The following is an 18,089-nucleotide window of genomic DNA, read 5'->3' on the forward strand; positions in this document are numbered from 1 at the left end:
ATTTCATGGCGTTAAACAAGTATATGTCGTTGACTGCTGTTCCTTCCAAAAATATCAAAGAGAAATGTCAGGTTAAGTGCAGCTGTGTGCTTTGATCATGAACTCAAACACTGACTGAAAATATGTCACCTCACCCATGCGTGGCTTTGGCTTTTGTTAAATAATTTTAGTAACAGCAAAGGGTAGTGAATTTTACATCATATCATCAGTTTTAATCGATCGCAAAATTACGTAGTGAAATTTCCACGGTAGTTATCTTTTAAAAAGCAAATATAACTTGGGGGCAAATTCAGATACGGGGCTTGGCTCATAGTCCTGGAAACAAAGACCAAGAGAGGCACAAACCTTCAAAAAATTTGTCTAAAGCTGTATTTTTGTACAGCGTTAAGAGTCGACCGTGCTTAACAACATTCTAAACGTTTACCGCCGTACATCTTGTGCGTCACACCGAAAACCTGCAATAAACCCCTTAATGACAGCATCTTACAGCCATCCGTTGAAATGTTTCCCTTAAACGGCAGTTTAAACCGTAGGCTCTCAATAAGGCTGTCAAAATAATACAGAAAAATTATTCTACGAAACCATGGAAAAAAATAATTCAAATTAAAAATCTCAAGATGAAATAAAAATAAATATACTTCCTGAAAATAAAATTATGATTTATGTTCATTCAAAGGATGGGCCAAACGTGAAAATCGTCTTCGTAAAAGTTTTTGCGTATTCCTTAAGTTTTCAGGTGGTGTATTCGTAAAGAGTCTAGCGCAGTTAGTTGAATGGCTGGAGTAGCCTGGGCGTCGTCCTGTGGGGGTGCTCCGAAGGCACGCAGTAGGGTCGCCTCCCTGGCCTCGCGGAACAGTGGGCGCCGCTGCGACGCCCGGCCGGGCGGGACTCACCCCGGGGCCGCCGCCCCCCCCCCCCCTCCCCGCCCGCAGGTGGTCGCCCTCGCTGCGGCTGGCGCAGGACGGCGGGCAGCTGTCCGAGTTCATCGACGGCCTGGGGCCCGGGCAGCTGGTGGGACGCCAGGTGCTGGGGGCCCCGTCGCTGGGGGACATCCAGCTGAGCATGTGCTACCAGAAGGGGTACCTGGAGGTGGAGGTGATCCGGGCCCGCGGCCTGCAGTCGCGTCCGGGCTCCAAGACGCTGCCAGGTCCGTCTGCGCTGCCTCCCGTCTCCTTGCGCGGCGCCAGCTACGTCACGTCTGACGCGCCTCGCACTTCAGCAGAGGCCTCAGAGCTTCCCATTAGAAATATTTCCCATTTCTATGGCCGCGTGGCAGAATATATTTTTTCAAAAATTGGTTCGACTGGTGCATTGGTAGTTACAGTATTATTCTCGTATTTTTTTAAGGGGTTTTTTTTTTTTTTTACCAAATTTATTGGTGAAATCTCTGTATGTTCAATATGAAATCAACAAAATATACTCTCTCAAACGTATCTATTAAAAAAAAAATTGCAAGCATCGATGGCTGTCGTTACGTTCGGTGCGTATGTAACGGCAAGAAACAGTTTTATGTACAATTGTTTGTCACGCAGTTAAAAACCATGTATTCACAAGAATGTAATATTTGCATCTGGCTGTCACGTTATTGTGATTCCAACAAATGTCATGACCGAGTTCAGTAAAATTTTTCAATCAAAATGTTCAGCTGACTCTAATTGAGTACTGATACATATATTCTGCTTTTGTTTTGTAAGTTACGATCATTGTAGGAACTTCCTCATAAACATGTTAAAATATTTATTTTTTCATTCAGTTTCTTAATCCTAGGAAAGCATGAAGTGAAAAAAAAAATTTTTCAATTATATTACCTACTTATATGTTCTATCAACTATAAGCTACTAAAATTTTCAAAATTGTGAGGCTTCTTTACCTGGAAGTATGCAAGAAATACAGATATTCTGCATACTTCCTCTTGCAGTTTCGAAGTTTCCCAAAGATGTCATTAGTATGTACCAATATTTACATACTTGAAGCAAAAATGGACAAGTCTTTGGTTTCTCCATCTTAGGTCTTGGTATTACAGGTCATGTCGGTTATTTCATTTTATTATCACTGCCATTAAAAAAATAATAATAAAAATTTGCGGCCTGAGTGGATGGGTGAAGCAGTAGGCAGCCTCTCGACAAAGGAAGTAAGTGGGGTCGCTCTGACGTGCCCTGAATTCTGCTCTACCAGCCCTTAGTGCAGCCTTAGTTGTGACTCACTTTTAGTAACATAAATTGTTAATTTTCATTAATGATATCATACAAATAAAAGTATTTTGAATGTGAATTTAATAGTGATTTCCTTTGCGTTCCTTAGTTTTTTTTTATATTTTTTTTTATTTTGACTATATTAACATTTTAATGTGTTGTGTATGATCACATGGATCTGCGTCTACATTTCACATTTGATTTTTTTTTCCCTCATTTATTTTCTGTACTTATGTTGTTTGTATTTGTATTTGTTTTATACTTGAATAGTGCTAGCCCATATTGAACTGTGTGTATTGGCCAGCACTTAATAATAGTATTAATAAATAAACAAAAAATTTAAAACTATTCCTGTAAATTTATTGTGAGGATGCTTTCATGGTTCGTCTCAAAATCTTCTCAACAGATAGTGAAAGTGTTCATAATTATGATGGCTTGCATGAATTTTTACAGTTTGAAAATATTGTTCAGTAAACATCTGGTGTAAAAACTTGGCACCCAACAACAAATGAAAGAGAGCTATTGGAATTAATTAACATGAAATTCTCTTAGTTAATTGTAATGAAAAAAATAATTAAATAACCAACTTGGCGTGTGAGACCAAGACTTCAACACTTATGTTGAATATTTATTTCTTTGCATTTTTCATACATTTATGAAGAAATATTTATAATTGAGACAATAGAAAAAATTGTGTATACATTACCCAGATGTGCGAAAACCCAGGAAATCAGTTTGTAGCGAGTGATGACGATACAATAGTTGAGCATGTTCAAGGAAAAAATGTCCCTGTTTCAATTTTATATTATAACAGTTTAATTTAGACTATTTACAACAAATCGTACATCAAATTGAAGGTAGACTAACCTAGTTTTTCTTACGAATGTTCAATGTGTGCACATGTAGTTATACAGCACACATCCAACCTAAAGTCTAATTCTTCCCACACTTTGGTTAACAAGCCCGGAGTAATGGAAGCAATGAATAGCTTCTTCAATTCTGTATCCCAACCCTACCAAATCATTATATAGCGGCAGAATGCAGACATGATATTTTATGAAGCCGCAATGAAAAAAATTGCATGGCGTTACGTCAGGTGAACGTGGAGACCAGCGAAAAGAGCTCTGTCCTTTCGACCTGACCTGACCTTGAACCAACAGTTGTAGTTAATACTATTAAAATTTAAAACTCAGACCTTCTTTTGTAGATATTCTTTTATGGACATACTGTAATTACCTGACTCATTACAAATAGCATATAAGTAGCATATATCGAATGACAAAATTTTCTGCAGAATACAAAATGCAGTGTTATATAGTGTAAAAAAACTCATTAAGTAAACCCTGACCCAAATAAAAATGCATGTAGCGCAGTGATGTCACGTGGCAGTCGAGGTCAACATTCTTGAATCTGCCTGAAAAATTTTGAACGCAAGCATGTCAATCATTGCCAGGGGCTAGAATGTGCTGAACCAAAAAATGCTACATTAAAGAGCGCCGACTGTAGTACAGTTAAAATTTCAGTTACAATTAAAATAAATACAAGTACACTTTTCTTAACAGTTTTATTTTTACATTCAGGCTTGTACTTTAATCTGCTTTTCTTCATAATTTCCACCAATATTAAGGCACTTAACAGTAGCGTACAACCAGCTTTTGAATCCCATCCTCATAGAAGTCTGCCGCCTGATTAAGCAACCATCGAAACTTGAGGAGATTCGTAAGATAATGACGAAATCATAAAACATCTGTTCTCTTTCACTTTTTCGTCAACTTTCTGCACCAAATGTCCAGTAATGACAGAAGGTCGCTCACTTTGTTCGTCGTCATGAACAATCGTGCGGTCATCTTTACAAGCTCTAACTCTTTATAGTTGGCTGGATTTTCAATCGGCGGAGGCATTTTAAATACTTACAAACAAACGTAAACACAGCTGAATGTTTCCGTAATGGCGTCTGTGGCTTGCCAACAGATGTAAGCACACAGCTCGCATAAGTGGAATGCCGACCGCAGCGATTCAGCGGCCGAATTTCAAAACAGCACTTACGTAAAAAAACACCCCTCGTATTATTACAAGTGATATACCAAAGTGATCATTTTTAAATCAGTATTGGCCAGTATTTCCAATTTTCTGGATATCCGATATTGTTTCCAACCAAAGCTTAAAAAATTGATACTATTATAAAAAGTACAATCATTGCTTTCATTAAGGTGACACCCATATTTTATATTTACCTGTTAATAGTTCCATAGGTGTCTTTTAGTCCAAATGTTTCGGTAATTTAAGGCTATTCTTGAATGTTGTGTTTATGTATTAATCAGGGGAATAATGTGTAATTTGCTCTGCATATTTTATGTTATAAAATCCTTTTATTTTCATCCACCAAGACTCCTTACAATAAATAATTATTATATTACGGTACTGACTTTTTACTTCAAAATACTGACTTTCTGGTGTTCTTGCACTGGAATTATTTACAAAAAGTATTGAATCAGTTATGTATATGTTATCAGATCATTTAAAACAAATGTGTTGGTGATTAGATCACCATTAGTTGATATTCGTATCGCCCATCACTAATTATTGCTTTTGTTTTCCCGTCCCTTCCACAGCACCGTACGTGAAGGTGTACCTGGTGAGCGGGAAGAAGTGCATCGCGAAAGCGAAAACATCGACTGCGAGGAGGACGCTGGACCCGCTGTACCAGCAGCAGCTGGCGTTCCGGGAGCCGTTCCAAGGCTGCATCCTGCAGGTCAGAGCGCCGTCGCATTTCTCCTTCATTACCTCGGGGAGGATCCCAGTGCCACGGTCGCGTTTCGAGATTATTTTTTTTTCAATACTCGGTTTTACCTTACCGAGCCAGCACCGACAGAACTCTCACGCAAAGGAACGGATTTATTAATTATTAATCATTAACATAAAGACATAATCCAAATGAAGTAGCAATAAATAAATAAATAAATCAAAGGAAAATAATTATCAACTTAACAAAATAAACCCTAACTTAAGAGAGACAGTTACCGATTCGCGCCACGTTCGCGTGAAACGGTGACAAACGAAAATGACAATTCTTATTGTTTATGAAATTAATAGCAATCTTTTCAAGTAATGCGATATGCACAGACCACGTTTACAATTCTGCCACAATTTTTAAACTTTTTTTTTTTTTGAATTGTGGATTCATTAAATATTATGAAGGATGGCGGGGGAGGGGGGGGGGGGGGGGCTCTATCAAAATATTTACCCCTGGGTCCTTGGCTTCTCTTGATGGCTCAGCACGCAGGTGCTTTGTTGTCTGGGTGAAGTATTTAACACTCGCCATCACACCCCAAGTTAAGTTATGTTGTTTTGTCATTACTGTTACTTGTTCATGTTATGTTTTTTTCCCTGAATTTTCTCAACAGATATTTATCTAATATGATCTAATGATGGTAAGAAGATACACGAGTGTTGATAATTATGAGTACTCTCGTGAGCTTTTATAGCTCGAGAGTAACTTTTAGTGAATATCTTGGTTAGAAAAATTTGTGATCCAACAACAAATTAATAAATTGATGGGAAAACCCCCTTAAATAACAGTAGTGACAAGAAATCAGAATCACCAACATGGCATGTGAGATGAAGCCGTGAGGTTTGTTTTGCTTGCATATAGGAGTTAATTATCAAGCATTTCCATTTGAGGAAACTTAGAAAATTGATTATTATTTTTAAACAATTGACTGCAAACAGTTGACTGTGGTAAGCCAACTAAGAGTGTGGAATGAGTAAACTCTTTTACTATGTATCTTTATAATACTGACTCCTAAGTAAAGGGTCTGCCACGTTCATGCAGTCGCATCTGTCTGATGTGTTGGAGCCTGTTATGTAGACGTGGATATGGCGTTTGATTGGTTCACTTCACCTATTATGACGTCAGGTGCTGATGGTACAGTCAGGCGTAGCGGACCTGTCTGGCTGGAGCTGATTTGCATTTCCGAGGTCAGACAGCACCATCTGCATCTAACGTTATGAACAATACTAGCCAATGAGAATCATGATGAGTACAAAGAAACTGTAGAGTAGTGCCAAAGTAATCATTTCCTAACAGACATATCAATTTTAGATTTTTATAATGTCTTGTTGGTATGTGGCCATTTATTTTCCATTAAGTTGCTTTTAAAAGGAAATTGAAGTACCCAAAAATATAAATACAAATTATAAAAGCGTGTCGGCATGTGAATAACAGGTTTGGCTGAAATGTATGTAAAAAATTTATTTCAATTTTCTAGAAGTGCATTGAAATTTCATTTATAAACATTTCAATCAATCTATATTTTGTTTAAAGCTATCAAATAAAGTAAAGCTAAATATGTTTAATAATCTGTCGTGCTGCTCTCTATGTCGTACCGTATGGACCAATGCATTGGGCAAGGTGAATATGGCTGCCACAGGAAACATATTCGACAGGATGGTCGCACAACGTGGCCAGGCAGATCAGACAAACAGGACTATGCCAATGTGGTTGGTACATAACTTTTCGGAAGTGAGCAAAAGCGCGTCGGGCCCACCTCTCGCAGTGCCCCTGATTTCGAAGTATTCGTGGCAGGATGAATCTGCAATGGTTTTCCATTGCCTTCCGTGGTACGGTGGTGGAGGGACAACTCAACATCCAGTCCGAGACACAAGAAGGAAATTTTCCACGAATGAAAAGTCCCCGACCAGAGCACGACACCCAACAGATCTGAGTAGTTCACCTTCTTCCTGATGGGCAGGGTCTTTGAGAGAAGCTAAGGGCGTAGATTCAAATAACTCCCTTTTACTTACTGTACAATTTTTCTAAGCCCATTGTTTGAAAAAAATTTAAGCCTAGGGCCAGTGTTCCAAGACATAGAAATAAATGTACAGGTGTTGAATATGCTACACTTGTACCCTAACTGTATTCCTAGCACACGATAAGACACGGCCAGTCCCTTATTTTTAGGGAACGGATTTTGGTGTCCTATCTGTTGCCAATCTATTGCCCAAATTTCAGCGCATGCACACAGCTCACTTTTTCGTTGATTTCGTCCAATTGGCGGACCCGTGTCTGGCACCATTAACTCATATAATCACTTTTGTGTTCATTGGGGGATGTTCCAAGCATGTTGGTGTGCCCAAAAAACTTAATGATAGCAAAACTATCTGAAACACATTTAGTAGATACACTTAACAAGATAACCGTAACTTAAAAAGTACTTGAGAAAATTATAAGGGCGGTTCTATTTTTATGGGATGGTTGGGAAACGTCTGCTAAAATGCTTTGAAACCAGATTATAGCTTTGCTCAGGGCACTGTTTAATAAAAGCTTGCTTTTTTTTTCCTTACTGGAATTCAGTTTGGATATGTTCTGGAATATGGCCACGAGTTAGGTTACGGTTGTATCCCAACAAGACAGTGCTTATTTGCTACCTTACTATAACATCTTGGAATACCACCCTAAATTATACCATGGTCATAACTGTAAATGTGAACTGCATATATTGCATAACTTGTCTAACAGCAATAAATACGTAATTTTGCACTACTATCAGGGTAAGCTCGTGCTTTAAAAATTCTGGAAACTCAACTGGGCCTTCCTGATGATCCGTGCCCCATTGAACTGTTTGTCAAAAGCATGGGAGGCAACCTGATTTACATCCACAGATTCAGACATAACTTACTTATCACTATGCAATTACCCAAATTACCCAAATGGATCGCAGATTTTATGCCAATTTTTTGTTTAGTAAAATGTACTGCTACGCATGTACAAAAATTTCATTTTTGGGTAAAAAAAAAATAACATTCCAATGTTGTGGTTGCCTATATGCTTAAATAACTAGCCTGTGTTGGTTTTTAATAAATATCACGAGTAATGATAAATTGTTTAGTTAAAATATCTCAGCAGTGAGTGTAAAGCATCATGAACTACGCTGTTAATCTACATCTGAAGCCTGTCGTGTGGGCTACCTGGCCGGCGGCATGTGACACGTGGCTGTCTGCTGCCCACACGTTCGGGTCTGCTAGTTACCTTGAGGCGTATGTGTTAGTAGTATACCTGCAATTATGGCGTAAACAGACGATGCTCTCACTGTCGGATTGCTTATAGAAATGGGGAAAATGAAGACACAGAAAGTGAAATGAAAAGTGTGGTGCAAATACTGGTTAAAATAAAGACAAAAATATTCGCATATAAATTTGTCGAATGAGCTGATAATCGCGCCAAAAGATTGGCATAATTACTTAAGGATGGACGAAGATACATGATTGAAACTCTTGTTACTTGCTGCACCAATAATTGGGAAATAGGTAGGGCTGTGCGAATGTGACTTTTTCAATGCAAATCAAATGTGAATCAAATAATTGCAAATATTTGCGAATAGCGAATAATTTGCGAATATTTTCTAATTAAGTTCTAAGTATAAATCTGAATTATTATAGTCAAAATTTGGCATATTATAAATTGTTGTTTAAAAGAGTAATGTTCTTTAGCTTTATATACATTTTTATTACTCAAGTAACATGTAAATTTTATGTCTCTTCTAATGGTTTAGTAATAAAACACAATCAGTGATATAGAAATGTCTTCATCAAAAGCAAGCCTACACCTTGCCATCAACATTACGTAAATTGCAGTGCAAAAAGACTAATTCCTTTACATGTTCTGGATCAAGGCATTGCCTCTTGGAAGTGACAATGTTCCCAGAAGGAGAAATACAACGTTCTGAACTTCAATTCTTCTTCTGAAAATTAAAAACGGCAAAAAAGGTTTATGAAAGTAAACACATCTTCGATGTATCAGTTTTGTTTTCCGCAGTAAATAGTCAAGCGATTACCAATTGATATATCAAAGAGTTGTTTATTACAACTGCTCGTAAGCATGGTCAATATTCCGTTCTCAGAGTCTTTTGGAATCAAACGTGTCAAGGCAAAATAATTTTTAATGAATTTTGTTTATCGTGCCTTTTTAATTTTATCTAATTATTTACGTAACATTTTCGGTAGTTTAAAAAGCGATTGCGCTGGAGCAATTCTAGCAACACAATTCTCTGGCCATGATGGCCGCTGTGTTTACTTTTCTATCGTTAAAAAAAATTCTCTAGATTTTTATTAGTAAAATTAATAGAATGGTGACCAAAGAGTATGTGTGCATTAGTTTTTAAAGGTTATTATTGAAAGCTGATGCGTTGGCATTGTTTTAAATAGTTTTACACTTTTATATGGCACATGGCTCGTCCAAAAATTGTGCTAAGGACAACTGGATATAATAAATTAATTATGCTACACATCACGTAAAGTTTGCAGTAAAATCGTAAGCATTTATGTTAATTTTCACGCTACATTGGCTTTAACTGTTCTCAGTATGCCCATTTACCTAACCTAAAATTTGATGTAAGTAAAGGTCCGCTTACAGTATTTTTTTCTTCCATTAAGTCTCTCGGGAAAATGATTTCTCAAGGTTCACACGTTTTGTCAAACAAAAGTAATATTTTAATATATATTCGAAAACTTTCGAATATTTGAAATTTTCAAATACCTAATTTGGTTTCAAATGTGAATCGAATCAAATATTTGATTCGCACGAATATTTGCAATTTTGAGTATTTGCACACCCCTAGAAATAGGACATCCAACAGGAAATCAAACAGATAGAAATACCACAATGTCGGCTCATAAACGTCGTCGGCACCACTTACACTTTTCTTCGAATTCTTCACTTTTTTCGCTTCTTAGCGGATGTTGCTACTAAAATTATTATTATTTTAATTACTACATCTTTGTTAGCAGTAGGCTCTATTTCTTTAATTTTTTCCACTAATGGTCCGTATGCAGCCCCTCTTTATGCGATCTTGATATTCTTTAGCTTTACTTTCTATAAGCAAGGAGAATCCTTGTACAGTTTAATAAATTCCTCCAATACTTGGCGTGTTCGAGAAGACATGGTTACCACAGAAGTATTCGCACTAACCTCACTCGCGGATGTAAGGGGAGGCACTGACAGGTCGCCTCAAGGTCTGCCTCATCTCTGGTCCACACGCACCGGAAACATGTGAGGGAGGGGCGTACCTTGAGGCGAACGAAGGTATTTTCGATTTTCACTCCGGTCGCCTTTTTCCAGGAAACCTCAAGGTACAATAACATACACACACTCCGGTCTACCTTAAGGTTCTGTACCTTGAGGCAGACCTCTGAGGAAAACCGGAGCGTGCGTAGCCAGCCTTAGGCCCTCAGAAAGAGGGGAAATCTAAAAATAAACCAGTCAGAGAGAGAGACAGAGAGAGAGAGACAGAGACAGAGACAGAGACAGAGACAGAGACAGACAGAGAAAGAGGGTAAGGGAGTACATGCATCTGTTTGAGTACATGTGGCCATGCAGCACTCTTTATGGTTCTCCCTCGCTTTCTCGTCATTGTGAACTGGCACGGGACACAATTATCACGGCTATCTCGACAGGTTTTTGTGACGCTGCTGTGCCCAAACATTTTTTTTGCGTGAGATTTCCTGCGCTTTCTACTGCAACATCTCATTCATGACAAAATTGCTGGAAAGGGCGTGTTTGTTTTTATTGAAGACACTGACAAAAAAATTAACAAGAAATAATCTTGTCTTTTCTCTCTTGGGGAAGGGAAACATTGGTATAAATATTAGCATTCATTTCCTTTGTATTTTTGTTAGATAGTGCTAGTGTTATGGGGGAGGGGGAGGAAGGGTAATAAAGGATGAAGCGGGGAAAGACGAAGGACATCAGTGCCGTTGCGGCAATAAGCTGAGACAGAGACCACAAAGACTTCACTTGTATTCTCCTGGGGACAGTTATATGGTGCGATTCACATTCCAGGGTGGCCCTTACAATGAAAATATTGGATTTTTTTGCCCAAAATTAAGGGTGCGACTCTTCTGCGGGTAAATACAGTATATATTCAGTAAATAATTACCTTTGTAGTAGATTTAATTGTAAATAAAGTAGCCTAATATAACATCTACAAAGTGTCAAAGCTTCAAATACAACACGATGGTGCTTTGACGTTGGCGTCGCATGTTTTGTTACAGGTGACCGTCTGGGGCGACTACGGCCGCATCGAAGGCAAGAAAGTGTTCATGGGGGTAGCCCAGATCATGCTCGATGACCTCAACCTGTCCAACATTGTCATTGGCTGGTACAAGCTGTTCGGGACGACCTCATTGGTTAGTGGGCCCTCGTACGGCCTGTCTCGGCGCAGTTCTCTGGCTAGTCTAGACTCCCTCACCAGCCACTAGCCGGTGCCTAGTGCTGACCCGACACCTTATCTTCTTCTTCTTCCTCTGCATCTTGACCCTCCACCTTCGCACACGCCTTGGCGCCTCCGCGACGCCGCCCACAGCGTTCCACTGACAGTGCGTCTGGACAGTACGTATCAACAACCACAGCTTCAGAAGTTCTCTTAGAGAAGTTTTGTTACTGAACTAGTCTTAGTCCGTCGCAGGCTCTCGCAGCCGCCAGCAGATGAGTTATCGTGATTTCGAGGCAGAGCTGTGATGAAGTAACAACAGCATTTCACCGTATGTTGTAGTAAGCATCTTCAAGCCCGTCTCTCTTAACTTTTAACAACTTTACTGCAGTTTCTGGCATACAGGACAACTTGACATACATATTACAGTACGCGGTCAACTTTTCAGTAATAAAAATTGTGAAATAAATTTACAATTTTATGTAAATTGTGATGCAAATAGAACTTGTCAATTGGCAACCAGTTTTTACTACCTCACTTTAAGATTCTGCAGCATGTAAAAGAGAGACCACATTATAAATAAAAGTGTTAGACAAAAACTCATGGAGGTTTTAAGTGTGGATACAAACATACAAGAGTCAGAAACAGGTTCAAGCTGATCAGTACATTCAATAAATAGTTATTTTCTATCCTATGTTGTGAAACAGTAGCATTGCACCACCATGTTTGCAGACTCCGTACTACAGCGACGTAAGACGACCTTTCGTATAAAATAAATAGTAGCGTTCAGCTCTGCCAACTTGCTTAAAATTTTCACTTTAGAGCCCGAAAAAAACGGCAAGTGCAGAAAGCAAATAAAGATGCTTCCTTTAATGTATGTTGAAATGTTGATCACTGTAACTATTTCTATGTGGCCTTGCCTCAGAAACCACTATAACTTATTCATAGTTCTTAGTGATTAAATAAACAAATGAACTGCTTTTCTTGTGTAAAATGGCCACAGTTTTCTAAGCACACCATGCAAAAGTAAACCCTATGCAATTATTGGAGTTTTTGCAAACACAATATATAAATGACATTAAGTACATACTTTAAATTCAAATTGGTTCCAGTAGTTGTACCTGCCTGTGCACTCGTACCAAATTTTCTGAGCAATTAGAGCAAGTTTACTCTCGGTTTATGATTTCCCAGAACACAAGTGTACTAAGTCATAAGTGCGCGGTCACATACTCGTTACTGTGTGTAGCCAGAAGCAAAATAAACTGTATGTGTAGCTGATGTAAACACCTAAGTCTCTGTCTCATAAGCTGAGATTTTTATTTATTTTTATTGTCATTACTATTAATTAATTTTCCTGTAAATTTTTGAAGTGAAACTTCTTTGGGCACGATGAGACAAAAATTTCAAGGCCGAATTTTAATGCAACGTTTTCGTGAAACTTTGTTGTCGAACTTTTCTGATGCAAAAAGGACAGAGAATCGGTACTTGGCCGAAGAGATATTTAGCAGCAAGCACTGTGCTATAATACGTTGCTGCAGACCCATTTTCATTCTCTTCTTTGTGCGATGATTCGTTGGCTGCCAAAAAAAAAAAAAAAAAAAAAAAGAGAGAGAGAGAGATGGATGAACGAAAGCATAAGACAGAGATTGTGCATGTGGGTTTTTTAGAAAATAGATATAGGTATCCTATACAGTCAGCTGTGAGTGCTTTGAATTTTATATTTGCTACCAGCATGCTTACGTTCCTCCTTGTTCAACCAGCAGCGTAGAGAGCGCTGTTGAGACGGTCCCTGGATTGCCCGCGTAGAGAGCGCTTCCTGTTATGACTGTTTGTTTAGAGATTTGGCATGTTCCAAATGGCAGAATTGTTTGAAAAAACAGTACAACACACAGTTTCCTTTATGGTGTATTTCAACAGCGAGTAATATTTATCGTTTATAAAATTGTCTTTCCCTCTTTCTATCTGCCATTTTATCCCTTAAGATATACTTATAAGTTTAAGCTTCAGTTGTCAAAGAAGTTTCACTTTTAACACGTGTACTGAGTAACATGTGCTCTTTTATTTTCTGATAGCTCTCTTGGAATTGCTGTTGGGTCATAAATTTTCTCAGCAGATATTTACTAAACATTAAATTCAAGTTCTAAAAGGTCACACTAGTGAGCATAATTATGAAGACTTGGGTGACACTTTACTACTATATCAGATAACAAAAAACATGATAGGCAAGTGCATTATTGTGATAAATTTTGAGGTTAAGCCCTCAAGTAATTGTAATGACCAGGCCGTAAATACTTTCCTTTCTTTTTATTTAAATTAAATTTTGTTTTTATTAATTTTTTATTTTTTAAGCACTGGTAAAAGTCCACTGGTAAAAGTGATATTATTTTTAGAATTGTATTTCAATAATTATATGCTGTGCAGAAGTACTTATATAGGAATGCTTCCTTTGGAGAAAGACTATATTTATAAAGTTTTTTTTTTTTTTTTTTTATCAAAACTCGTTATTTTGCAAAGGGCATTTAGGACTGCAGAGACAAAGTTTCACTTTGCACAATCACCTTAACATAAAAAAATATGTTTCTCGAGCTCATAATCATTTTTAATTTTAATTTTTAACTGTTCTGTGCCATGACCAGATGTGCCTTGAACATGTTTGAGTTTACAAACCAAGCAGATTTTCAGTGCATGGTGCAATTTTTTTTTCTTTATAACTTTTGCAAAGTCAAAAATAATTTTTTATCCTAATGTTACTGCTTCTTCCTTAAATTAAAATCAATTTATAGGTTGCTACTTTGTGATGACAAGGAGTTTAATTTGGGAAAGTAACTAAGAGAAAAGACTGCAAGAAAGGCTAAATGAAATGGTAAATTAAAAGTGTACTTAAAAAAGAAAATAAACTCTGGGAGTGTTGTAGGCTTTTTGAAGCCCTAATAGGTGCTATAAATAAAAGAATAACTTGTAGAATCAATAACAAGGCATACTTAAAGACTTTTTTTAATAGATTTAATTACTTTTGTATTGCAGTTTAAGGTTTATAAGTAGAGGCTAAATTATATGGTGAATAGTGATAAAATCCAAATAACACAGAAACGGAAGTAATGTCAATATAGGTAATGCTTAAAACTGAAATGCAAGCAAAAAATAAATACATGCAATTAAATTCATCTGACTAACCTATTTATGTAATTAAAATGTAAAATTATATTCATAAAATTCTAAATTTAAACAGTTATGTAATACAAACAAAAATTTATTTAGTTCCTAATGTGTATTTTCTTCCTAGGTATGTATACAAAACCAGTAAAGAAAGAAAAAAAAAGTAGTTGAAGACATACAGACACACATCATAAGGAAATGTTATTTGTATTAATTATTAATAGTAATGTAGTACAACAGTGACAAAACCTAAAATTAAAATTTTAAACTAGGTAGGTATATCAGCAACAAAGAGAAGTTAAAACCATACAATAACATATTTTCTTTAATTAATACAGAAAATTTGATATATGCCAGTTTGTGTAATTTTATTTATTTATTCACAATATAAATGAAGGTAAAACAGTCATAAAGATAAAAAGGATAAAAATTAAGTCTTAAATTGTTTACAATGAAATTGATTAAAATTTAAAACCATAATATCTTGGCTCTATTCATTAGTATTTAAAGGAGCATAGGTACCTACTCTATTTGTGACATTTTACTGTTGTGTTATTATGTATTGTGTTCCTGTGATAATTCTGCACAGATTCTACCAGCTGAACAGGTATCAAGTACAATTCATGTGATTCTTTCAATCCCCCATGTTTTAGTGGTTGTCTGTAGCTCACTAGTTTACCATATTGCTGTATAGAAAACACATATAGCTCCAGGTGTGTCACTTTTTGTGCTTACCTGCTGTCAGGTCTTCAGATTTCTATGGCTGCACGGTAGTCCAAACTTAAAAAAGGCCATATGTCAAATGGATAGCAATCATATTATTCTTTTATTAGATTTTTGATTTACAGGAAATGGTTCATTTATATTAGTCGTTAATTTCCCCTTACTTTAAAATCTAGTCTTTGTACGTAGTTGTATTTCTTCCTGCATTCATCGTAACAAATGCAGAATTAAATCAGCATAATGAACTTTTTGAACTGTTACTTGAGAAGAAAAAATAATCATCTATCTCATGCATTCCCAAAATATTTGCCGTTTATTGCGAGACATGGATGGGTACATCCCACACAGAAACTGGGAAATTGGCGGTTTTTCTCCTCATGTGTAACAACGGTGTCTACAAATTCTTGGTGGATCAATTTCACGATATTTTCACTTCGCTGGGGGGTTAATGTGATTAACTAATTAGGCGCGTTACGGACCACGGGCATGGGCGTCACCCGTGGACCCGCCTAGTGACTCCGTCTCTGGGTCGTGACGTGGCCCGTGTGGGTGCTAGGCTCGATCTCTCTCTCTCCCCCCCTCCCTGCTCTACCAGCCCGCTCTGAGCGGCGGACACGACTTCACATGCCGAATGATGGTCATAGGTGGGCTCTTAGGGAGTCCCGCACGGCCCGGTCCCCTGTGCAGGGAGCACACGTGTTCGCACAGTCGAGTACTCGCAGATCTGCTCGGCCAAGCCGCACACGAGCGAACACAATCATGAAAGAAGACATTACGTGATTCAACCAGTTCAGGGGCGGACCAGGACACTGCGACTAAGTCATGTCGTTTGATTTAAAATGTCCTTCTGGACATTAATGATTGCGGATGCTGAAGATCAGTTGAAATAACACGATGAAATCGACGAGTTGCGTAAGATGCGTCCGAGCTCTGGCTACAGATGAGATGGGTGTCATGGCGGCAGGAAACAGTTGAATCACTGTTAGGCTGTTTATATTTACGTTACGAAACAAGATAACACAACAGAACCACTCCAACACTAACTAATAAATTACAATTAATTACTAATTATTAATATCATTTACTTGTGTTGGTAATTATTAATTAAATTCAAAAATAAATGACCGCGTAGGGGTGAGTTCCGAAATTTTTGCGCATTGCGCGGCTGCGTCTTTCCTTAAGCTGAAAGATAATAGAACACTTGGGGGATAAAAATATAAGTAAAATTACGAACTGCATTAATTAAAATATTATCTTAGGGGTGCATGGCACAGACTCTACTAGCCTCTCACGGGGCGGACAAACACACTCGTTGGCGGGAGGTGAGGGTAAGAAGAGAGGGGGGCTTGAAGCGGGGTGTGGCACATCAGGCTTAGGGAGGGCGTAGTCTTGGACGACGTCAATATGTTGGAGGGTCATGACATCACCCAAAACGTCACAAGAAAATATATGTGTGAAATAACTAAAATTATGTTAATATAAATGTAGTACATAAACTAATTTTATAAGTAAAAAGCAAATGATGTTTCTTAAACTGTTAAAAATCTTATAACATTCATTTTATTACATAACAAGTATTAATGAAATTAAGAACTAACAAATTTCATAACTTATGAAATGCATAAATATCATACCAAACATTGATGTGATAAATTACTTTAAATTCAAAAAAAAAAAATAAAAAATTGAAAAGTTAAGATAGCTCAATCCAATAATAAACTTTGATAGTATGATAATATTTAAAACATATTTAAGGTTATTTCAAGCTGATGAAAAAAATCTGAAGCCATATTCCATAGAATATTACTTCTCCAACTATGTTGTCAAATATAGTTGGAGATGAAAACAAATGACAGTGTGACAGTTGAATGCTTAGTGCTTTATTTCCGACGATAATATTGTGTTGTGGAAAGTTTGTCTTGGAAATTCAAGTACTATAGTTAATGACCAAATGAAGACCCTGAGTGTTTTCTAATATAAATATTTTTAAAATGATTAAACGAGATGCAGGAGATTTCGGGAGGATAAACGAGTATCAGTATCGTTGATCAAGAAATAAAACTAACAATAGTTGCTTTACACAAGACTAAGCAGATTACTATATGACAAATGGTCAGTTTGTTTAAACACACTCTTTAGTACGTACACAAATCGTAAACAATAATTGTTTGCACTTTTGTGATAAGCTACTACCATAGTTCTAACACCAATAATGCAATAATATATCTATATCTATTCTTGAAATAATTTTTTTTCAGAGTTTTATAACTGATATTTTTAGGCTTATGTGTTTTCTATATACGTTAAGAATTTTTATGCATTTGTAATAGTATGTATCTTAGTTATACGTGGTAAGCTAGGTTTTACTGAAAAATTTCCCATATTTAATGAAATTTATTGTCATTTCGCTTATGGAAACATAGAAATAGTTTATTAATGATATCACTATTTTAGTGTAGTTAGTTTAGACTAGCTGTAACTTTGGCTTGGTGACGAGCATTACTAATTGTCCAGAAAAAAGGAACTTTTATATCCGTAGTTAAGGCTGTGGTAGCGTGAGTAAATTTTCACGACAGCATGCAAAACACAGGATGCTTGCGAACTTGAAGCGGCTTTCGTGCGGCTGCCTGTGCCGGGCGGCTTCTCGCTCTCGGGGCTGCGACAAAGTGCGACGCCGCAGTGCGCGGGCAGCTCATCCCACGTCCCTGAACAAGGGTGCCACGTGGACGTGATCACTGCCGCACCAGGTTCACGTGGCAGGACCAGCCACATTTGTGGCCCAGTCCCGTGAAACCCCATTAACACAAACCTC

General features: G+C 37.3%; 1 protein-coding gene across 6 annotated transcripts in view; it reads left to right on the forward strand.

Annotated features, from left to right (window-relative positions):
* The window catches only part of LOC134531984 (regulating synaptic membrane exocytosis protein 2), a 312,665-nt gene that overhangs the window by 278,368 nt on the left and 16,208 nt on the right, over nt 1-18,089 (forward strand). For 5 of the 6 annotated variants that reach the window (XR_010075102.1, XR_010075103.1, XR_010075105.1 and 2 more), the window contains 3 exons: nt 933-1,147; nt 4,805-4,944; nt 11,241-11,577. Coding sequence is in view for 1 of the 6 variants with exons in the window: in XM_063368090.1 (XP_063224160.1) it covers nt 933-1,147; nt 4,805-4,944; nt 11,241-11,447 (562 nt within the window). In the remaining 5 variants the exon portion in view is untranslated. Of the gene's footprint in view, nt 1-932; nt 1,148-4,804; nt 4,945-11,240; nt 16,919-18,089 lie in introns of those variants that run through there. The other variant, XM_063368090.1, reaches the window with a different exon arrangement.

This window comes from Bacillus rossius, chromosome 5 (assembly GCF_032445375.1).
Source record: "Bacillus rossius redtenbacheri isolate Brsri chromosome 5, Brsri_v3, whole genome shotgun sequence".
NCBI lineage: Eukaryota > Metazoa > Arthropoda > Insecta > Phasmatodea > Bacillidae > Bacillus > Bacillus rossius.